The sequence below is a fragment of the Tamandua tetradactyla genome, chromosome 14, assembly GCF_023851605.1.
Source record: "Tamandua tetradactyla isolate mTamTet1 chromosome 14, mTamTet1.pri, whole genome shotgun sequence".
Taxonomy (NCBI): Eukaryota; Metazoa; Chordata; class Mammalia; order Pilosa; family Myrmecophagidae; genus Tamandua; species Tamandua tetradactyla.
The window spans coordinates 84,677,863-84,701,906 of NC_135340.1; the positions used below are offsets into that span (position 1 = coordinate 84,677,863).

At 38.9% G+C, this 24,044-nt stretch overlaps 1 protein-coding gene across 15 annotated transcripts in view; it reads left to right on the top strand.

Moving 5' to 3' along the window:
• IQCH (IQ motif containing H) overlaps positions 1–24,044 on the top strand; it is a 242,045-nt gene that overhangs the window by 152,636 nt on the left and 65,365 nt on the right. For 12 of the 15 annotated variants that reach the window (XM_077128303.1, XM_077128304.1, XM_077128292.1 and 9 more), the window contains 4 exons: positions 41–313; positions 4,617–4,808; positions 19,046–19,166; positions 22,611–22,897. In XM_077128303.1, the coding sequence (XP_076984418.1) occupies positions 41–313; positions 4,617–4,808; positions 19,046–19,166; positions 22,611–22,897 (873 nt within the window). Of the gene's footprint in view, positions 1–40; positions 314–4,616; positions 4,809–19,045; positions 19,167–22,610; positions 22,898–24,044 lie in introns of those variants that run through there. The other 3 variants (XM_077128299.1, XM_077128296.1, XM_077128305.1) reach the window with 2 other exon arrangements.

Consider the following 24,044-nt stretch of genomic DNA (forward strand, 5'->3'; position numbering starts at 1 on the left):
AATAACACCTTTTAACATGAATAATATGATCTTCCCCCAGAAGCATCATATGTGCCTGGCCACTCACCTGATGTACAGTCCCAAGGCAATCAAAAGAATAAAAAATCTCATCCAAGGAAAAGAGGCCTACATTGTCGGCGGGCTCCTCCACAGAGATGATTTAGCCGTAGCCGATATGTTAGACATACCCATCCTGGGCCCAGAGCCTAAACTAGCTCATCTTTATAGTACCAAGTCTGGAAGTAAACGGGTCTTTGACAGCGCCAATGTGCCAGTCCCTCCTGGAATAGATGGCATCTATAGTCAGCAACAGGTATGTAGGGCGGACAATGAAGGCTCCGTGCACATGCTTCACATCCTTTTGACCTCGTGGCACCTTCAGGTCTAATGGCGCCAACTTGTCCCAATGAAAAACATGTTTAACACTGTAGTTTCTTTGAGGGGATCTACTGTGGGCCTTCATGTTTCAAATCTTTTCCTATTGGCCTTGCAGAAATTGCAAGTATTCCCAAAATATTTACTCAGGCAGATTAAGACACTGAAGACCCTGTTAAAATATGTATGTCATTTGAGCTAATACACTAACCTATTAACAATATTTGTGCCTTAGCATGCATTGGTTCATCAGCTAGCCAGACATTCAGTAGCACCCTAAGAAATATGAGAGTTAGTTTTGACCAAAAGGAGCAGATTTGGAAAGCTCCAAGGAATGAACGAACCTCTCTGAAAGGCCAGAGAGCCATGGAAGCAGAGAGCTGTAGACATCCCTGGCTCCATAAAAAAAAGAAAAAAAAGAAAAAATCCCTTGGCTCTTCAGAAAGGGGCCATAAACAGAGGAGGGGAAAAAAAACAGAACGGGAAGTGAAGCAGCTCCAGGAATAAAACTATCTGCATCCAGATTTTGCCTTGGCTTAAGCTCTGTGGTTATGCATTCTTCTAGCACATAGTTAGGGTCCCAAATATCTGGAGAATTATAGTATTAGCCACAGAAATGGTATTCTCCATTTGAGTTAGTCCTGGCAGGTATTCTCCCATTCAACTGTCATCTGTTTTCATAATAAAGGAAAGAAAAGGACAAATGGCTGTCAACACTTCCTAACCTCCATTTCGGTACATCTTTTGACCCTTACTCTGAACCAATCACAAATTATCCAGCCACCCACTTCTTGGGAAAACAAAGAACCATACACAATTAGACAGTTTATGAGACCCCCTCGTGCTCAGCATGCTCTGTGCCTTGTTGCTGCTGAGCCCAAGAATCAAGCTTTTCAACAAATTATATTTTTCAGATACTAGTTTGAAGATACTATGGCTATTAAATAGCCACTCAGTCTTGCTAGAGTGTTCTTCCACAATCCACGAGCTTATGAAGTATATTGCTCTTAAAGGTAGCAAAGTCTGGGAAAGGCACAGGCAATTCTGGCCAGAGTAGCAGAGAGATCTCCCTGTGAACTGGTGCTTTCCTTCCATTGTTAGTGACCACCACTGGAATTTGAAGATAACAAGATAGATTTGCTTGACTCTGCTTCCTAGTAGGATATTTGGCTGGTGGTCATCATAGCAAGTGAAATCAAGCACATGCTTAAATAATACAATTACACACAACACACATTCCATTAAACAGTCTTCAAAACTTTAAAATGAATGTGCATTATTTATGTTGAGTCTTGCTTTCATCTTCACTGATGAGAACTCAGGCAATCTTTGCTCTGTAATATTTTAGAACTTTGTATGTTGATTTTGTTTAAAGATGCAGGCACATTTAATGCTGTTAAATTTCCCTCTAGTGCTGATATTTAGAAGTAGGATTAAAAACTTCCACACAGACAAATCAGATTTGAGGGATGTCGTTTCACCCATGCTATGTTCAAATTGGTATAGCAATAAACCAAGGAATAACTGAGTTCTGCTCTACTCATTTGGAAAATATATGTCTGAAGTCATCAAGATCTAAATAAAGGTCTCCAGTGAGACTTTTCTAGGCAGTGAGTAGCCTACCTAATCTATCTTAGGGCATTAGCATTTTGAATTTGCAGATGGTGATGAATCAATACCACTGGCTTTTTACCGATGTGCATCATAAACTTAAAGTCAGTGAAAGAAAGCTGTGATTATTTTAACTTAGGTTAATAAATATTCTTGACTATCAGTTGGATTTTAGCAGTAGTCATTTTTCTACTACTGCTCTTTACCAGGATGAAATGAGTGGCAATTAAAAAAAAAAAAGTATTACATCTTTGGAACAGATAGACTCAAACAGAAAATGATAAATGTTGAAATAGCATAAAGTCATTTGGTTTAAGATTTTTTTTTTCTACCATGAGCATAGTGAGCATTTCCTGTTTTGAGCCATAAAGTAACCATGCAAGTTCTGTTTCTGGCATGTGCTCCATATGAAATATTGACAGCTTTGGTTAAATAATCAAAAAATGGCGATGCTATTTTAAAGCACTGTTCAATTTTCTCTTAAAGATAGCACATAATTCTTTCCAGTAGTGCAGTCTTTACAATACTATTGATCCTTTTCATTACTGTAGGGGATCCAGCAACAGAAGCCCATTTATAGGAATCTCAGAAGCAACAAATAACAGGATTTGAAAGAAACAGATAATAATTCTGTTAGTAGTTGAAACCTCCAAACATACAATTTGGAATATTGCAGAGGCTATGCCAGAACACCTTTCCTTAGACTCTAGCAAAAGAATTTTATTGGATATGAATAGACCAAAAGACCATTTCTACTTCTACAAAGAATAATCATAATGCAGCAAAATGCAATTGAGTTTAGAACTATCTTCTTAATGCTGGAGAAGAAATGATGCAACTTTGGAAGGCATATTTGAAAACCTTCCTAGGTTGTGTTCATGGCCATATGGTGTGTAGACCAGAGTACTTGCCATTTAAACACCCAAATTATCCACAGACATTACTCGATAATTACAGAGCTAAGACAATCCCATTTTCACCCTAATTGTATACTCCATGGTACATCGGGGAGTTCTAGGGATCTCAGGTATGGCTATTTTGATATCACTTCCTTACTGCCTGGTGTGTTCTTCTCAACTGAAGAAAAGAAACTCTAGATAACAGACTTTGTCTTTAATCAAAATAATTTTAATACAGCTATAGACTTCAACAGGACTATAAAATCTTGAGTCCATTCACACTCTTTAGAAAAAATATATATATCTATATTTGTGGAACTTATCAAAAAAGAAGAGACTAAGAGTGTTGTAGAGACCATATGAAGTACAGGAGACCATACCCAAGAACAGCATGTGGTAGGCCCAGGAAAGAGAGTGCTTAGTATTATTTTGTTATTTTCTGGGAAGTATAGGCTGGAAAGTTTGATGAGAAGATAAGACTGAAAAAAATCATCTTGTGGGCTAATGAGTTACTTTTCTCCAAGAGGACGGTATAACTTATAATTAAGTGATCTTGCTACAGATTTTTGTCTGGCTCAAACTCACCACAAATGGTTTATTGACTTTAAGGAAAGTTGCTTTTCTTGCTCCTCTTCCAATTTCCACTCCATCTCTGCAGGTAGAGAGAGGGAGCATAGTGGAAAGGCAGTGAGCAGAGGTCTTGGAGTCAGAGCAGCCTGAGCTGAATCTCACCTCTGCCACTCACTGCTGAGTGATCTTGAGTAGGTTATTTACTTCCATGTGAATGAAGCTGATCATAGTTCTTACCTCATAGGTTATTGTGAGCATTAAATGAGAAAAGCCATTTAAAGAGCTTCGCTGAGGGCCTGTCTCTTTAGTGAGTGTTCAGTAATGGTAGCTACTGTTAATTATTTATGTTATTGCTACTATTATTTTTTGTCATTATTACTATTATCATTTTGATGTCAGAACTCGGACTTCTGTCCCTTAAATTTCCATATCTGAATCCAGTTCTTGAGGAAATGCTTTTTAAAATGAAATGTAGGGTAGATGTCTATTCCAAGCAAGTTGCTACCATGAGTTTTTTTTAATCTCCTTTATCTGTCTTGTGTATTATATGGTCAACTGGCAAGCCAAACAAATATATATATGTAATATATGTTAATTGAGAGAAAAATAACAATGTTTTCTAGGTTATAACATTTAAAATTTCAACAAAAAAATAAAAAACAAAACAAAACAAAAATTAAATTTTTTTTTTTAAAAAGGGTGGTGCAATGGTGGCTCAGTGGCAGAATTCTCACCTGCCGTGCCAGGTTTGATTCTTGGTACCTGCCCATGCAAAAAAAAAAAAAAAAAAAAAATTCAACAAAGCTCCAGACAGTTATAGTCATTTGAGGAATCAATAAGTAAACATAATTTTATGAAAAACAAAAAAAGAAAACAATACCAAGATCCAATTACAAATATTCAAAGTTTCTTTATTTTGCTTACACAAGCCAGCAAAATGATGATTTTAGAATTTCTCATAAATAAGACTGTACTTTTGAACATGTCTTTTGGTCCCTTTATATATATATGTCCCTTAAAACCTCTCCCAATCTATCTCAATAACTAAAAGATAACCATGTGAAGTAAAGACATATAAGAAGTACAACTATGTAAAAACATTAAAAATGGAATCCCAGGAAGCTAGCTATATTAAAAGCTACTGCATCCTTCACCCTACAGATGATAGAACAGCTGGGTCAGCTAGTCACCGATAACCTGGAAATCCAACGCTGGCTCTTTAAAATAGACGATGAGTTTGGAGGAAATGGGACAGCATTTTGTGACATTCCCTCTTACTTAATGTGCTTCAAGTGGATCCTAAAGGAGAGAAGCAGATATGGCCAAGAAGAATGGAGCAAGAAATGGGCACAAGTGAGTATTCAATGATGATTTATATCCACAGTATCTGTGAACAGTTAGGAGATGAGCAAAAGGCTCAGCGAGGAGATGAAAGAACTTTCTTCTAGACTCAACTCTGTCACCTACCTGCAGTGAGACCTTAGGCAAGTCAATTTGCCTCTCTCGGGCCTTACTTATATGCAAAATGATAGGGTTGATTAGATAATTTTGAATGCCCCACCTTTGGGCTCTTCATTCATGTTTTCAAATTGATTTGAAATTAGGAAGTTTGTTTTTTTTACCATAATCAGATGAGATTACAGATTTCATCATTTGCTCTGAGTCTTGATCATATTATTATTAAGCTAGCTGTATTTTATGAGAAATTCTATTAGTGAATAGTTATCATCTGGAAGCTAAGGTATAATAACATTCTGTCAGCATTCATGTTTTTGAAGACAGTTCAAGGAAATTTATGCAAGTCCTGGTGCCTGTCAGATACTGAGAAAATAGTATCTCAGCCAGATAATCTCCCAACAAAAGCTGAGCAAAAGGTAGAAAGTCTTAACTATATGAGTAGATATGTTAATATGTGTAGATTTTCCTTATACATTAATGGAAGGATGAATCGTACCCCTCTCAGACTGATCTACATTTACTTAATAGTTAAAATAATTTTATATGGTTTAATGTATGAATTAAAGCCGCTATTTTAAAAGCTGCCTCAGTTTGTGTCCAGAGGCCTACATTTGCCTGGCTTCTCTTTATCCCAAAATTCTGTTTTGGCTGACCTACTAGTTAAAGCAGAACTGACTGGGAAAGTACGGAGGCAACTTCCCTTAACTGGTTCCTTCCCTACCCATATATGTAGCGGTGAGCTATGCGTAGTGATTTGCATCTGCTTTGAGCATCCCACTGCAGAGGTATATGAATCAAGACACAAGTCATGGAAAAGGAAGAGTACACTAGAGGGAATCACATTATTCTTGTGAAAGTGAAATGATGAATAAATCTAGAGAACAGTCAGAAGAGAGAATTCCCTTTGACAAATGTTTCTCCTCTCTCTGTGATCTATTCAAGGCCTCCCCACCACCCCGCCATCAGTGAATGAACTAAATGCAGTACCTGTCACTGCCAGCTTTTTACATATTATTTAAAGGATACCAAATGAATTACTCTTCTAGAAAAAAATAAAACAAGGAAATGTATTTAATTTTGAGGCCCATAGAGAGTTCCCTTGTATTCTCTTTGATCTGAATTTTATTTCATATTGTCTAGAATTTTATTTTTAAGTGAAACTTTGATATTAAACCATGGAACTATGATTTTGTTTTAATTTAAAAACTTGAAATGTTACTGTGACGAGTGCTTGCTAGTCTCAGGGTTTCAAACAATAATTTTTAAAGGATTCTCCTGACAGCAGACTATTATAAATTTGAAATGTTTGACTTTAATTAAAAAAAAAATTAATACTGACATTTGACTGAATTGTACTTAGAAATCTGGCTGTACATTATCTAATTTCAATTATTATAAACTATACCATTTAAAATTATCACCAAGTACATTTGACATTATTAATGTTATTAAATGTGAAACTCTTGAATAATTAATAGTCTATCTAAATCATTTTTTGAAACTTAACAAGGGTAAAATAATTACTCGAGAATCCTTTTATACTCTGAGGCCTGTGCTTAGAGTGGTGAGAACCCGAAAATTAAAATAAAAAATCATTCTAAAAGCTTTTTTATTTTTATGTTTTTGTAGAAGATTATTGACTTTCTTTTGCCTTCAAAGTTAAATTGCTTTCAGAGTGGTAGAGAACTACAGTCCCCATTGAGTATAGCTTTTGAGAATTTAGGATTAGGATTCTCCTTTGTTCTAGAAGATCGCTGTAATGGTGTACATTTAGACATCAAAGCATTACTTTATGAGCACAGGCATGTTTTAATGTCCTATTACAGTTTGTAGACCTGTTTCTTTTGATAATGAAGATGTTGTGTCATCAAGCCTCGCCTGGCACATACAAAACATATGCTGGCAGGTTATTAAAAATTTCAGCTTCTTGATGAAAGACTATCCTGCAGGCTAAGAGTCCAGAGAAAGACTCCATTCCAGGAGAATTATTAGAAATGAGAATATGACTGTAAGCAGTAAATTATGTTAATACTTACAAATAGCATCATTTGCATAGCAGTTTATGACACGATACCATGAATTTTCTCATTGGTATGTTGTAGGCAACAGATTAAAAACAGTGCTGTTTATGTGAATTTGAACTGTTTTAAGACCTCTTGCATCTTATGCAGATATTGATTTTAGATGTAGGCATTATTCGGTGTAGACTCAAGTATCTAATATAAAGATTATCTCTTTTTGCACCTATCTATTTTAGAACCAGAGTTATTTGACTGTTTGCAGTTGAGACTTGAAGCAGGTCATGGAGTCAACAGAAGCTAAAATGCTGTAGTCATATTTGAAAAATCAGTATAGACATGTAGGTAATTTGAGGAAAAGCAGAATGTTACCTGATGACCACAGTGAAAACAAAGCATGACTCTCATTTTTTCTCGGTGGCTTTGTCCCTTGAGTTGATCAAAGTGGGAGTGCCCAGTTGATAGCATTGTCTCTCCTTGAAAATTCTCCAGATAGAACGAAGTCATGGAGTCAATCACCGTCAATGCCATTTTGCAATGAAGATAGGGCTATCCTTAGATTAAAAATTATACTTCCAGATCCTGCTCTGCCCCCTCTCCTTCCTGAACCCTTCTGCCTTTTGAGGAAAACACCCTCCATACATAGAGCCTTTGTGCTTCTTTCACTATACCAGCTAAAAAACCACCTTCCCACAAGAGGTTCCAGTAAGCTCATTCACTTAAGTACTCAATGCTTGTTGAGGTTTAATGAATCCACACACTTACACACTCTCCATTCTCCCCATTCCCCAACAAGTGGCATTTATTTTGATTGGGTAGGACTGAAGGTTTATGGGCTTCAGCATAGGAAGACAGTGCAGGAAGATCCAGGTAGACATTTGTTGGTGTACCAGTCCTTGTGGCTAGTTTTACCACAACCTCATCAGCATTGGCTATTATTAACTATTTATGCTTTTATTTTAGTGTGCAAATGCATCTTCTGGCTACTATTATTTGATTACTAGCAAGGGATATCCTTTTTTCATGTCCTTATTTACTACTTGTATTTTATATTGAAAACACAGCTTCTTGGTGGGGGCATCAAAAAAATCTAGGGTCACATTTTTCCTTATCATTAAACTATAAATATATATGATTACTTGTTTGTGTTTTTTTATTTGTTTATTTTTATGTCTTAAAATCTTGACATTCTTAAATTAATCTTTTTTAATTTAGTAGTTGCCAGAATACTGGCCTACACATTACATTAAACATTTTTATAGATTCATGGATCCACTGTGAGGACCTTGACATTTCCCTGTATTTCTCCCTATTAATAATAATGGTAATAATAATAATAACAACCACATCAGTTATAAACAGGGGAAATACCTATTAGGTGCCAGGCATTGTGTTAAGCACTGTACATTAATTTTCTCATTCAATCTCAGAAAACGCCTGAGATTTTTATTCATTTACTTCCACGTCAGTTTGATAAGGCAGGTATCATTATCCTATTTCCAGATGAAGAAATTGGTGCTCAGGAAGTTAAGTGCCTTGCCCAAGTTCATACAGCCCATAAATGATGGCACCTAACTTTGAAGCCACATCTTCTGACTCCTCCTAGCCCAGTGCTCTTGCCACACCAAGCTGATTCCATTTAGAAAAGACTCTTGTTTGAAAATCCCAGAGAAGATTACTCCCTTAGATCCCTGACTTCGAGACTCATACTGTGGGCCGCCTTTGTGGCAAACATCCCTCAATGCAGCAGCCATTGCTCTCAAATTTATCCCCTTTCCTGAATGACAGCGGAGCTAGCAAAGCAGCAAGTTTAGAGGAGGGCAGGGGGTTGGTCAATACACACAGCTCAGAGCTCAGAGGAAGAGAAGCCCTGTCTGGCGGTTCCTGGGATTCAGCTTTTGCAATCTACCTTCCTCACCTGCAGGAATTTTAGACATCACCCTTTTGTTTGCTCATGTGGTGAAGATTTCAATGCTTTCTCAATTTAATGCACTATCATCATGATCATTTTAGTGAGTCTGTTATTCCCAAAAAAGCTTTGTGTTACCTATCTTCACAATCAGACGTAGCATTAAAAATATGGTTAGCAATTAAAACCCCGTTCATTGGATAGGCAAGCAAATACTTTGGTTTTGTTTTTCAGTCTCCTGTTCCAGGTTGACTTGGTAAACTCCCTTTTAAGCTGAATGGGTATTGGAATAGGGTAACTGAATGTTCGACATAACTGAAAGGTCATCTGGCTTCCTGGTCAGAAGCTTGAACGGTAAAACCAGGCGCACCTAGGTTAGACTGCCAGACTCTCCAGGGGGAGCCATGGGCAAATCACTGCACCATTCTAAGTCCCCGTTTCCTCATTTGTAAAACAGGAATAATATTGGTACCTACCTCACAGGGTAGTAATGAGAATTAAATGAGATAATGCTTGTGAATTGGCTAGCAATGTACTTAAAAAGGCTTCAAGAAAGCTACCTGCCACTTATTATTAATATTAACCCCCCAAACTGTATTACAGTAAAATACAGGTAACACTGAACAAGTACATAACAAATTAACCTTTCTTTGGTGCTTGAGAAGATCCTTTTGGGTCTTCTAAGCTTCCAGGATATCGTTCAGTGCATCAATTATCATTATATAGGATGTAGTTGTTGAAAGTACAGAATGTTGATCCAACTGTGTATCTACCATATAATTTACCCAGATAATGCCTTAAAAAACAAAAGCAAGAAAAGAAAAAAAGAAAAACCTTGCTAGCAGCCTGTTTGTTATCATTTGAAAATAGAAAACAATTCCAGTTCTTTGAATTTTCTACGTGTTGAATAAAGAGGCATTGAATTGATAAAGGAGAAATTATTCTGACCAAAAGATTGAGACCCAGTTGCTTCATTTTCTGGTTCCAGTTGGTGTCTTTTCTAATTAGTGTAGCAGCACGTCACCACCGTCATTGGAAAGCCTTAATCATTTACATATTTTTCCTTATTTCTGAGAATGGCTTAGAATGTTTTCTTCCAGTTCAATGGTTATTTTCATGATGCTGCCAGGATTGAGTTTGAGGTGCTTCTCTGTGCCTGAGGAAGATGACAGAAGAACGAAAATTGCCTCCCTAAGTTAAATGAAAGCCAGGGTACCCTTCCGAGGACCTATAATAATCAGCTATACAAGCTGTTGGTTTGTGTGTCCTATTGATTTAATATGCTTCTAATCAGTACATAAAGCTATGGGCCTGCAGTGTTAATTTTTCATATGCTTACAAAGTACCCTTTGATTTTCTGTCACACGTTAATTACAGCGTTTTGCCATTAAATAGGAAGCTTTGTGTAAACTAATTACTAGGTAATCATTGTCTACTGCAAGCGTGCTGTTTGTACCTTTTATTTTATTCTAAAAATGCACAGATCTCACAGTCTGAAAACACTCTACCTTCCAGCCATTAGCTCTCACTAATTCATAGCATTATTGTGGTGAGAGTGTAGGAGTTGTAATTGTTGTGGTATCAGAGCTGTTAATTACCGGAGTAAACAGTTGAAATGGTGCCAAGGTCTATTGTACAAGGCAGAGAAAAGGAGGTTTAAATGGTACTCCCACCATCTGGGGACTGAAGGAGAGGCAAATGCTCGAAAACAGCAGTGAGGCGCTCTCGCCACTTCAGCTCCAGGGTTGGCGGCCATATGGATCCAGAATATTTTGAATCAATTGAATTTAACTGCCAGTTTTTCGCAATAACAGCATGGAAGGAAGGAATAAAGCAAAAGATGAGAGGAACGAGAATTCAGTTAGTGTTTTCACATCTAGGAAGTCCCCGTTGAGCTCTTTTGGAAATATGTGCTTTGCTAAAAGCCACAGAGCAGGCGTGTGTATTTGGAACAGATTCAAAATGAGTTTTATTCTCCTCTAACGGCGTCTGTGCCATTTGCTTCTGGTCATCTGTCCTCGGTGCCCCCTCGGTGAGAGAGGGATGCCCTTGAGAAGACGCAGCTTTCATGTAACTGTGCCAGATTTTTAAAAAATCCTCTTTCTTTGGAATTTATTGATTTATTATCCAGGTATTTTAATGCTCATTAATACTACCACAACATTTGCCTCAAGTATACATATATCTGTGGGTGTGGTGCAATCAAAGAAGGCACAGCCCTTTACTCTGGTTAGGAAAAGTTGCAGCTTGCACATTCCTTTTGTGTAAAATTATAATATAAATTCTCCTGATAGTCTTTCAACTCATCCCTCTCCTCCATCTCTTGAATGAAAAATCAAGTCCATAGTGCACATGTGTTTTCTTTTGTTTTTAATTTTCAATTAAAGAGCTTTAATCAGCATATGCAATTTTCTCTGATCAGCAGTGCTATTTCTTTAACTAGAAAGAAAGAAACCTATTAGTTGTATTAATGTATCATTACATTAAGTATGAAGTAGTATGGCTACTTCCACTTATGGCTGGTCTTAAAATTGTGTGGTTTCTGCTTTAAAATACTGCATGATACATGAATAAAATACATGAATATGTATTTATTCGATGTCATTCTTATATTTAATATAATTTCCTTTAACACCATTTTCCATTTTTAAAACATCAGCCACTTGCTGTTGTAACTACTTTTTAATAACATTCCAAAAACATGAACATATCCTTCTTTTTTTAAACCACCCTGGATTATTTATTTTTAATTGTTCTTTTAGCAGATGTTGAAATGATTCAGGGTGTAGTATAAACAACTCCTTTAAAAGAAAGATCAGAACAGCCACATGCACCTGGAACCAAGTGTGGTGTGTGGCGGGCTTTTATGATGGCAGTTTTGGCCTGGGGGGGAATTTTCCTGCTTTTGTGCATGTGCAAAGTTCAGTTAAGAATTTCAAGAAGCGCTTAATCTTTATCTATTGAAACCCCCAGCATGCAGCGCGACAGAAAGAAAACCATGGCCCCTGTGGTGAAGGGAAAAAAGAAACAGCAGTTTAAGTGCTGGAAAGTTGAAAAGGAATGAACCTTGTAGTGTTTCTGGTCGGGGGGCAAAGCAGTTGTTCTGAGCTTTGGAATGGAGGCACAACATATGTGCCTTGGTTGGACAAAACGCTTCTCAAGTCAAATCAACTGTGAGGCCTGCATGTTGGTGCAAGGTGGGGACCTAGATAATGAGGGACACACTCCTCGAGGAGCAGCGAGTGGATAATGCTACATAAGTAAGGAATTATATACCGCATTTTCACCATTCTGTTTAATGAGAGCTGCCACCGCAGCGAATCACTTGCCACACAGCCGAAATGGGCCATTAGCTATCAAGGGAAAATTGTCTTTGCCGCTTTCAGCAGATGGAGCAAATATTTTACAAAGCAATTTTACATACCAAAAACATTTGTGTGCCTTGGTAATGTTGGCTGTTTTACATTATGTTACCTTCTACAGCAGCATAATTTTCCATCTCATCGAAGGCAAAGTTGGCATTTTTGATTTTTAAATCTCAATTAACAATTAAACATGGATTATTAAAGCAGTCCTTAAACTTTAAGTAGGTGTGGAAAGTAGTTTATGACTTGCTGAAGACATTTTCATTTTTTCTTCATCCTCTCAGCATATTTTTGCACTCTAAAGAGGGACTATTTCTAATGATCTTAATGGAAAGGAATGAGTGAAAACATCACTGCTGATTGCAGAATAAGAATAACCGCTACGGAGAGTATTTTAGAGAATTTGTTGCTTAAAATGTCCATCATGGATTATGGGTACAAAGTTTGGCCCACTGATTTCTGTCAGTTTAAAACATTTAAGCTTCAAGTAACAGAAACCCAACTCGAAATGGCTTTTATTTATTTATTTTCTTGGCTAACTGAAAACCCAAAGATAGGTCTGGCCTCAGACAAGGCTTAATCCAGTGGCTCAAAGATTTCACTAAGGAGCCAGTTACCTTCCATCTATCCACTGAGTACTTCTCATAGTGTCTGCCCCACCCTAAAGGCTGACTGTCCTCATGGTTGCAAGATGGCTGCCAGCAACTCCTGGAGAACTTGTCCTTGGTCAAGGCAACAGGAAGAGAGAAACTCTCACTGGGTAGCATTCTCAGAAGAGCAGAAAGCTTCTTTCTCAGGAGGTCCCAGCAAATGTGATTGGCCTGAACTGTGTCTTCTGTCCATCCCTAAATGAATCATTGTGGCCAGAATATTGCTTTAATAATAATGGGCCCATCCTTGAAACTGAGGATAGTCACTCTCAGCCAACGTGAATGACCAAGAATGAGTTAGGGGCAGTTTCTGAAAGAAAGGATATCATTACCCTGAAAGAGGGGACATAGATGGGCAGCCAACAATAGATGTCCACGCTATCATTTTTTCATAAATTTGTCAGCACAGATTTAGCATTGCAAGTGAATGACTTAAATTAATCCCAATTAACTGTTCATGCCCATCAATGGCAATTAAAGAGACAGATTCCATTGCAGTATGGGATGCTGATAGCAACTGGAATTAAATCCCAGCTTTGCTACTTTGTGACTGTGTTGTGTCCCTACCTTTCCAATGGAGATGATAATACCTACTTCAGAGAGTACTGTGAAATAATAAATATTAAACCCCTGGCACGGTGCCTGACACATTGTCAGCTTTTTATAAATGGGAGCTATTTTGTCTGAAATATAACTGCAATGATAACATGTATCCTGTGTATAGCCAAATAGCCTTTTTAAATCCACCCTCAAATTTGGAATCCCTCTCAACTTTCCATCTCTGTACTACTAGGCAATTCAAATCCTAAGCACCTTTAATGGTGCCCCATGCTTTTCTATACCCTCATAGAGACAGCAGGGCTGGTGGAGGGCACTCACCCAACAGTCCGAAGGCAGCTGAGAGCCCCTGTGTTTTCCCTGGGTGACTGTAGAAGACCCCATTCCCTCTGCTGTTACATGAAGCATTTGTCCTAGATTGTCCATATGGCCCATTTAAATGATGAATCTTGTTCACTTCTTCAGGTCAGTATCTTGTCCTATTGACCTTATGTCACTTTCCATTTCTCCTTTGAGGGATATTGGAAGCCTCTATAAAACAAGACCACATAGGCATGCTTTTTTGGTGTTTTTTGTTTGTTTGCTTTTTAACGCCATCTAACAGCATCTTATGTGGGAAATTGAGGGTGATTAGCCAAAAAATTATTTTACTTAACTTGCCACTGCAGATTCATCAAAGAAAGTCCTAACATCCAGTATGCGTTTGGGTGGTATTGATATTTAGAGCATTCTAATTTGTATTCCTTCTTCCTCTTCTCCCATCCTCCCCAATGCACACATGTACAAACACATATATACTTGAAATTTATTTGACTGGGAAAGCTAACTCTCTGGAGTTTGAAGTAGTTTTAGTCATTGAGGGCAGTATTAAATTGGATATGTGAGTGGCTTCCCCTGAGACAGCCTGAATTTCCTTCAGTCAAATATTTCTTCCTTCAAATTTATACTTTCTTAATAGAAAAAGAGAGAGAGAGCTAAGAGGCAAGGTCCATGCTTGATAGACAACCCCAAGATGTGTTGGTCAAGCTGATGGAGACTCTATGCCTTCTGTAGAAGTCTCAAAAGCTTTTGGAAGCTTTCAAGGTCATGGCTGTTGTTGATACACTCTGAGGGGTAAGCGTAGGCTGTGGAAAAAGACTAAACAAGCATGTACAGTGGTGAAGATGGGGCTGACCTTTTTTTCTAGATGGGAATTACTCTGGACTATCAGCTTGTCAAAGGCCAGCAGCTAGTGTAATTGCTAAAGCCAGAGCAATTGTGATGGAATGAAAATCTGGAGTTTGATTTTCGTCAAAAAGTAAAGTGTATAGGGGTGCCCGGGTGGCTCAGTGGTAGAATGCTCGTCTTGTATGCAGGAGACCCAGGTTTGATTCTGGACCATGCAACCCTCCCCCCAAAAAGTAAAGTGTGTGTGCATATATATATATATATATATATATATTTACATATGTTTACCATTTGCAAGGTGTACATTTTCCCTTCCAGAGCTCCAGAGTCATTAGCGCTAAATGATCTGTGTAGTGTGGTTGATAGGATCTCTGAAGCACCTCTGTGTTAATCATCGAAGAGAAACTTTCTAACTATTACGTTCATCAGTTTTTAAGAAAGAGACGATGCCCCCCCAGGTACTGTTTCATAGCAGACTTTCATTATATTTATATACTTTGGGAGGGTAAAAAAGAAAGAAGAGAGCAAGCTAGCCAAGAGTTCTCCTAACGCCATCACTTTTTGCCTTCAATCATGTGTTGAAAATCACCCAATAAGAGAGCCCAATAACTCAGCAAATGATCTTAGACAAACCTCCTTACTCTAGGCTTCCCATTTGTAAAGAAGGACAGAGATGGGGAAGGTGGAATAATACTGTGCTTGCCTAACTGAGAATGTTGCTATAAGAGCCAAATATGTGAACCTGCTGTGACAAGATAAAGTATTTTGTAAATACTGTTGTAATGATTCACATGAATTTAAGGGTTTGTCTGGCATGATTTTATACGTGTGTGTTTGTGTAGTTCGTTTTGGATGAAATAAACATGAATAGCTATAAATCTTCCTTTATCACTATCTGCCCTTAAAGTTGTGGTAATTGTTTAATGTAAATGCAAAATAATAACAACTGCAGCACAGAATCTCCCCCAAACTGAGCCCTTGCCTCTGGCATCAGTAGCCCTTTGTGGCAGTTGGGAATTTGTTGCTTTTAAGAGAAGGCAGTGTTCTTAACTTGTATACCTCTGTTGTGATGGAATTCTTGGGTCCCAGATCTGAGCTGTGACCTAACTCACCAGTTCACAGGCAGGTTCTGAGTCCCCAGCAGAAACTGTTGAGGACTGTTGTTTTGTTGCTGTGGTGGTGGTTGTTGTTTGGGGGGAGGGTGCTAAAAATCAAGCTCTTATATAGAATGTTACTTTGCTGCCTATTCATGAATGTGCAGCCTGCAAGTCTCTCATGAGAAGATATGACTCATCCTCCAGATTCCTGCAGCACACTTTTCTCTAGAAAATTTTACCCTCGACTGTGGCTTTGTGCTTGGCAGAAATGCTAAGTGTCAAGGCAGAAGGGTTCGCTTTGCAAGCAGAGGCAGTGGCAGAAACCTGGCAGTGTCTGGATGCCTCATGCAAGCAGCATCCTTATGAGTTAATTCTTTGCCCTCTCATACCGTGTTGCATCAGAGGTGAGACTTCATAAATGTCACCTCATTAATCTTCTCAGTGCTCCTCAGAGGCAGGGGATACCATAAAATAAGCCCAGAAGAATTGGTGGTTCTTCAGTGGTCAAACCCCCAAGTGATTCCTGGGTAGCAGGAAGGGAGCCTGTAGAGAGTTTTCACATTTCTCTTATTCTGTGACTTCCACTGTTAAGGGTTCAGTCCTTGTGTTAATCACCATCATGATTCATTCCACAAACATTTAGTGTCCCTTGTGCCAGGCACTAGGGAGACTGGCCTCAAAGCTACTGTCCATGCCATTAAGGAGCCCTGAGGGAGCTGGAGAGCACTGAGGACACCTGACCAGGGTGGCACAAAAGGCTTCCTGGAGGGGGTGTTATTGGAACTAACTCATAAAGGATGAGGAGTCAACCAGAGGAGGAAGAGGAGGGAGTGGAGGAAGAAGACTGCTCAAGGGCAGTTTAGGAGAAAGCTGGAGCTGGAGAGGACAAAGCTGAGGCTACGTAAGGAGTCAGGGGCCAGCTCAGGAAGAACCTTCTCATGTGTCCTGCTGAGGAGTTTGGACTTGATTCTCAGTTGATGGAGATCTATTTCAGGATTTTGGTAGCAAAGCTTTTACTGGCTCCTTCACTGCTTTCTCTCCATCCCCACCCCCCAAAAGATATAAGCATTCTTTCCCCCTAAGACAGATACTTAAAAGACCTGATATTCTGTAATTTTAAAATACATGGATAAACAAATGAATAAATGAATGAATGATTTCTCTTTGGAGGGTCTTGATGTGAATGGCCATGTGGCAGGTAACTGAGTAGATGGTTTAGCATCTTTCAAAAGTAGGCAGGCGAAAGGCTCTTCAATGAAGGCAGAACAAAGAAGCAGCCTCCACTTTCCTGGGAGAGGCTAATCGGTAAGGCTTCCTTCCGCTGACACTCGGTTTTCCCAGAGAGGTGAGATGTCTAAGGCTGTGCTTCTTCATTCCAGTTTTGGGGCTCTCTTTATACTTGTCTTCTTTGATTGAGTAGGAAGGTTTTAACAGAAGTAAAGTTAAGACAAAAAGAAAGATGGGCTTGGAGGACAGTGCTCAAAGAAGGAACAAAGAGGAGAGGACCCAGGTGGTTGAGGCTCTGCCTTTCTTGGGCTTCTTTACGATTCTGATGCAGAGTTTTGGGGATATCAGGCAATTTACACTAAAGATGAGAAAAAGCAAGTACACTGTGTAGGATACGGAGTTTGGGAAAGGCCTATTGCTTTCCTGACCATCTTCCTCGCCTCCACGTCCCCAGCCCAGCTAGGCTCGCTCTACAGGAGCCTCTTCCATGCCCTTAACAGACCTCCTCCCACCCACAGTAAGTCAGCCCGAGCTGCCTGTGGGCCAGGACCTCATGGCATTTTCGTTTGATATGTCAGGCGTTTTCTAAGCTAACTAATAAGACTCTCCCGCTAGGATTTTCTGGATATCTCAGAAATTATTGAGATTATTTGAACCTGCCTAAAGCATACTCTCAGATGTTGCCTTTTATTAGATTTTCAGAGGGTGCTGGACTCAGAATGGACCAGATGTTCCAAGGAATGGGGGTGAGGAATCACTTTTTAATGTTAGGGAAATTGGAGATAAATGGGTATGCAGATGATTATGCAGATTCCTTCCAGCCCCATCCCCCAAAGCTGTTGCTTTTCCAATTCCTCCAATTACTAAGTGTTCACTCTTAGAGTCACAAGATCCCCTGAAACCCAAAGAAAGTCTGAGATTTTTTTTTGGCAGTGTCCTATATTTTCAATACGAATACTGCCCATGGTTTGGTCTCCAATGCCCTGCCCCACTTTTGGCAGAAATAAAATCTGAAGAGATGGCTTCTATTTGAACATTTTTATAGACTATCTAAGTACAAGAGCACTATAACCTGTGACATAAAAACAAAAACAAAAACAAAAAACTGTCCTGACAATCCAATGCCTTTTATAGCAAAAGGCCAAACTTCTTATTCCTTAAGAGTATTTCCTGTTTTTATTTTGACAAGAGACTCTGTAGGGCAGAGGTGAGAAATGGGGAGTAATGCTTCATTTTTATAAAGATTCTGTTTGGGGTGATGGAAAAGTTTTGGTAATGGATGGTGGAGATGGTAGCACATTATGAATGTAATTAATACCACTGAATTGTACACTTGAAAGTGGTTAATGGGGAATTTTATGTTGTATATATATGTTACCAAGATAAAAATTCAGAAAATAGAAAGAGAGAGAGAAAGACTCTGTAGTCTTTGGGTTGTTTTACTGATGATGTGGAACCAGACTTAAATCTGGACAGATGAGTCTGTGGCCTGGTGGGAGGATTTCAGGCAAAGTGAGGACCCAATTCCCCTCACCACCCCACTCTCGCTATGCCAGCTTTACAGCTTCCACCCACGGTGTAAGGCTTTGATACCAGGTTCTAGGATGCAGAGTTCCACCATCATGGCAGAGAGGGCCTAGATGAAAGAGATGGAGGTGCCAAAGAAAGACTGTGCCAACTCCATAATTTCTCCCAGGGTCAGCCCTGTTAGCATCATAAAATGAAAAACAAACAAAATGCTCAGATCTGAAGGATCTTAGGGATCTTAAAGACAGTTAACCCCACATTTTACATAAAGGGAAACTGAGGCCCAGAGTAGGGTGGCACACTGCCCAAGAATGCTCAGCTGGTCAGAGACTGCAATGGATCTGAATCCTGGATTTCTTAATGCCCAGATAGAAGGCTATCTTTCAGAGACAACAGGCACTATTAGAAATTTTGAGGGGGCCAAATCACTTTGAAATTAGAACACTGAAAATGGCTGGAAAAGTAGAGAAATTTTTCAAAATGGCTTTCTGACTCTGGGTAAACAGTAACCACATTTTTTTTGCCTGTTGGAGGCCTGGTTTTTAATCACTCCACAAGCAGTTTTCATTTCTGTAGTAAAATTGCTTGTGGTTCTATTTAATTTGTTTCTGCAGGAGCCAGCTTTGGTGAAGATCTCCCAGGAGCTGGCGGGCATTTTAGCACAGCACGCACAGCCAGTCAATGAGAAACGGTTCCCGACGTGGGGGAAATTCCTCCGAACATTTCTCAGTCAAGGTAAATAAGACTATAAAGTTTCTGTTGAGGATTAGTTGCTACACAACCTTGAATTCTAGTTTTGGGTCAACCTGGAGCCAATTTAAATACCTCTCGTCTCTTAATGTTGGTTTAGAAGAGTGTTCCTATGAGCAGACTTTTTCCTTTTGAAATGTTGCCTAAATATTTATCTTGCACCCAGCCTCTTAAGTAAGTAGGAACTGAGCATACCAAGCTTAGCTCAAAGTTCTGGGCCCCTTTTTTTTTTGTGTGCCCTAGACTTCTGAAACGTGGGCTTTGAAATCAGATGAGCTGAGTCTGGATCTCAGCCATGACCTTGAACAAGGTTCTTAAGCCATTGGAGGTCCAGTTTCCTCACTGACCTCATACCAACAGGGCTGTTGGGAGGATTCAATGAAATATAGATGTGAATATCTCTATCATAAAGCCTGATACAGAATAGGTCTTTAACAGATGTTAGTTCCTCTTCCATTTTCTAAGAGGGAGAAATGGTCTCATTTCCTGTTATGAAGGTAGAATTTCCAAATAAGGGTCCTCCACAGTCTAGAAACAAACCAGCCTCCAATCTTGTCATCATCATGCTCGCATCCTTGTTTTCTAATGACATTAGAACATCCACGAGTGGGCACTAAATGAAGTGAACGAATGTTTATTTACAGTCACAGAGATCCCCGTGTGAGTGCCACAGAGAAGCAAGCCTAAGCAGTACCCCCTCTCTCTTTAGGAAGTTGCAGGTTAGGCAGATATTCCTATCAAGAATGAGAAGAGAGGGATAAGAACACAAGGAGTTATCTTTCCACTCCATTCACTCCTGTCCACTGGCTCCACCTTTTCCAAACTGCTGACTCACTCAATATGCCTCCAGGAAGGTACAAGTAGGTTAAGGGGCTAAACCCTCTAAGGAGGAGTTCAGGAAACAGCATAAATGGCTTTGTTTTTTTTAATTAGAGAAGTTGTAGGTTTACAGAACAATCATACATAAAATACAGGATTCTCCTATACCACCATATTATTAACACCTTGCATTGGTGTGGTACATTTGTTACAACTGATCAAAGCACACTTTTTATAATTGTACTATTAGCTATAGTCCATGTTTTAAATTAGAGTTCATTGTTTGTTTTGTGCAGTTGCATGGATTTTTTAAATTTTCTTTTTATTTTAATAACACATATGTATAGCCTAAAATTTCCCCCTTTAACCACATTCAAATATATACATAATTGGCTTTTTAAATGACAGGGAAGATCCGATAGCAGCCTCTCAGGTTTAAATGAGCTGTTAAGTGATAATTAATACTAATAATAATAATAGAAGGGGAATTAAAGAGCTTTTAGATGAAAGCTACAGCAGCAACAACACAATGATGATGATAGTAGATAGCACTTATGTGTACCAGGCACTACTCTAAGGATACATATATTAACTTATTTAATCCTTCTAGCCATCCCATGCTATTACCCTCATTTTATAGAGTAAGAAACCAAGGTACAAAATATTAAGTAAGAGCTAATAAAGTCTACCTATAGTGTTGCTCCAGGAATCTTGGCCAGAGTCAGTGGGTGTATTTATCAAGGAACATATGTTAGCTCAGTGTATGCGTATTGGACAGGATAACTGTGTCAGTTGTAATACACTGGCATGGTTATGAGGGGAGTGGAAGAGTGTAGTGAAAACCTTATTAAATAATTATTTAAGCATGGATTGGATGACGAGAGTATTGTTGAAAAGGGACTCTTCATTGGGAGGGGGTCATGCTACATGACTTCCAATGCCCTCTGAATCCTAAAATTCTGTCGTTCTACAAATTTGTACATGAGTACCATTAGAAAATTAAGAGAGTCAATCCCATGCAAAAATGTAAAATAAGGTACCTACAACAAAAATTGGCCAAGAATAAGGGATTTTTTAAGATGAGAGGGAAGACCACAAAGATCTCCAGGTCCAAATGTTGGAAAGTTTCCAGATCTTACAAGCTAAGCCTGCAAAGCCTTCCTCTAAAATATTTATTTTCATATAAGTTTTGTGGATTAGAAAGGGTTTCCCTGCCACTATCTCACCTGAGCAGTATAACCACAGCCAAGGCTTCACCTCTGCCTCCTGTTCGTCTCTATCCTTTCTTCTCAGGCGTCTTGTTGATGTCATGCTTATTTATGGGAGGCAGTAAACAAGCCTTATTGACACAATTTCACAGATTGAGGAAATTTAGAGCTAGGAAGTGACTAGGGCAAAATCACACAACAAATACATGCTGAATGGGAAGTGCAAAGCTAGATCTTACAATTTTAGCATGCCTCCAACTTCGATTTCTGGTCAGTCCTGAGTTTGCAAAGCCTCTGCTGGTCCTGAGCCCAGCAAATCCATCAGGCCTTGCATGAGTGTTCACTGAATAAGCTGGGTCATCCCTCCGGGTTTCCTGACTCTAAAGCCACCATCTCCCACCATCTTCCACTGTTGCCTCGTTCATTCTATTTCCATGATCTCAAGTGTGCTGTGGCCACAAAATGTGCTACAGATTTGATTTCCACATCGCCATAGGATTATGTCAAAGGCCATACATTTTTTAAAAAGAGAAATAACCTCTTTGAAAGGAAAAGATTAATAGTGAAAAAAGGCTCTCACCATTATGCTGAGAATACAGTACAAATAAGATAGTTTGAAATAAATATCTAAAGTAATCTTGTAAGTCCTAAAGGATAATATATTTCCATATAAGTACTCTCTTTAAAAACATAGGTGATGTAAAACCCCCAAAGATAACTGAATCCAGAAGACTCACTAAGTTTTCCTGTTTGTTTTTTTTGGTAGATTTTCACTGTTATTTGTTTAGTTGTATTTACCTTGCTTTATTTACCTTAAATCTGTATTTAAGTACAGGACACAGTAGTAGGCCTCATGGGAAGAAAATCACATTTTGAATTAACCAAATAGATTAGGGTTGAAAATGTTCAATCCATTTTCTTTCTGAAACTCAGCTTTCTTTAGGGCCAGCAAAGACCAAATTCATAGACTTTTAAGGAAAGCACCTTTTGAATAAAGTGACAGATAGCTGCATTTGAGGATCTCAGGATTTACCCTTATATGTTGTTCAAGGCCTGTGGCTTACATTTGTGGGCAGAGATCACCCCCCAGTGAGGTTGTGAAATCCAGTCCTAGTTTATCTCGATACTATCAGACTCCAGAGGTTGCCCTGTCTAGGAAGCACTTAGTTGTTTTTGCTTTTAAACTAGCGTAACTAATTCTTTACCAAGAGAATTAAAGGGTTTGCCTTAGTTTGCCAGCGCTACAATAACAAAATACCACAAAGTGGCTGGCTCACAGTTTGGGCATGGCAGATCCAGAAGCTGAGCCCATCTGCCAAAACCTGTGCTCTTTCCTCCTCTTCTAAGTGGGCAAAATCCTGGTGAACACATCCTTTCATCTGCTCCACGCTTTTCCCACCAGGGGGCGTGATCGAAGCATTCCCACCTGCAGAAAGTATCACCAACCTGACGGTGGACATGCTCATAGAGCCCAATGGAGAAATCAGGCTGCTGTCAACCGGGGACCAGTTTCATGCAGACGGCCCCTTGATCTCCTCTGGTACCACCGTGCCTCAGACCTCCGTGGATCCCCAAGTGCTCAAGTCCTTGTGCCTCCAAATTGGAAATGCCTGCAAAATGAGAGATGTGGTTGGTTACTTCTCTATAGACCTGGTGACTTTTATAGATCCAGTCACCATGGAACAGCAGGTAAGTTAAATGGTGCCACATGAAATATCAAAATATATAAAGACTCCATACCTTCCATGCCCATGCAACAGGGTGTATGAGGGAGCTTCTAAATTCACTGCTTCTCTGATGGGCTAACTCTTTAAATTCAGCATTTACTCAGTTAATGCCAACCTATGTGAGACCAGACTTTATGTCTGGAAATACAGGGCCAGAATCATCTCATTCAGGTATAGTTGGAGTTGAAATGACATAAACACAGGTGGGCCATGGTGGCTCAGCAGGCTGAGTTCTCATCTGCCATGCCAAGGATGCGGGTTCAATTCCCGGTGCCTGCCCATGCAAAAAAAAAAGATAAAAATGATGTAAATGCATCCCACATAGCTCTGTCTATTGGGTCCTCAATTCTGGACATGAGTGCTATGCCTGTATCTTATCATGAAACTGTCTGTGTCACCCAGGGGTTTAACCTATCTGAAACCTGTGCTTAAACAGAAAATCAATCACAAGAAAGGAATTAAAGAGTCCTTGTTTCTGTTCCTAACCAGTAATTCACCAGGAACTTAGTTGTCAAATATTTCTTTTTAAAAATGTATTGGATCCAAAAGAACATTTGTATCTCAAACAAATAAAAATCTGGGTCCTTTGAAAAAAAAAGTATTGGAAAATATTTCAGAAATATAAAAAAGGTACAATAAAATATTGGATATTATGTGCCCTTACCCAGCTTAGGAAATAAAGTGGTGTCAACACCAGTTCCAGCCCTGTGTGCTCCTTCCCAGCTGAGGTAGCCCATGTCTCATATGTGAGATTTCAATTCACGTATCTTTACACTTTTACTACACATGGATGTAGTCATAAATAATGTATAGTTTCATTTTGTGTGTTTCACAACTTTTTGTAGCTTGTTAACACCCAGTATATTGTTATTATTCTACAGCTTGCTTTTATTTATTCAATATTATGTTGGTAAGATTCATCATGTGCATGTGTGTGGCTCTAATGTAAGAATATTCCAGATAAGTGATTTTAAACCTTGTTTGCTTTGACTTTTTCAAAATTATGATGTTTAAATTTGTTGCTACATCACAGGACTCATATTATTAAAATGTTCAGTTGCTACTCTTCTAGTGTTGGGAGACCAGACCTCCATCTAAAGAAAGCAACA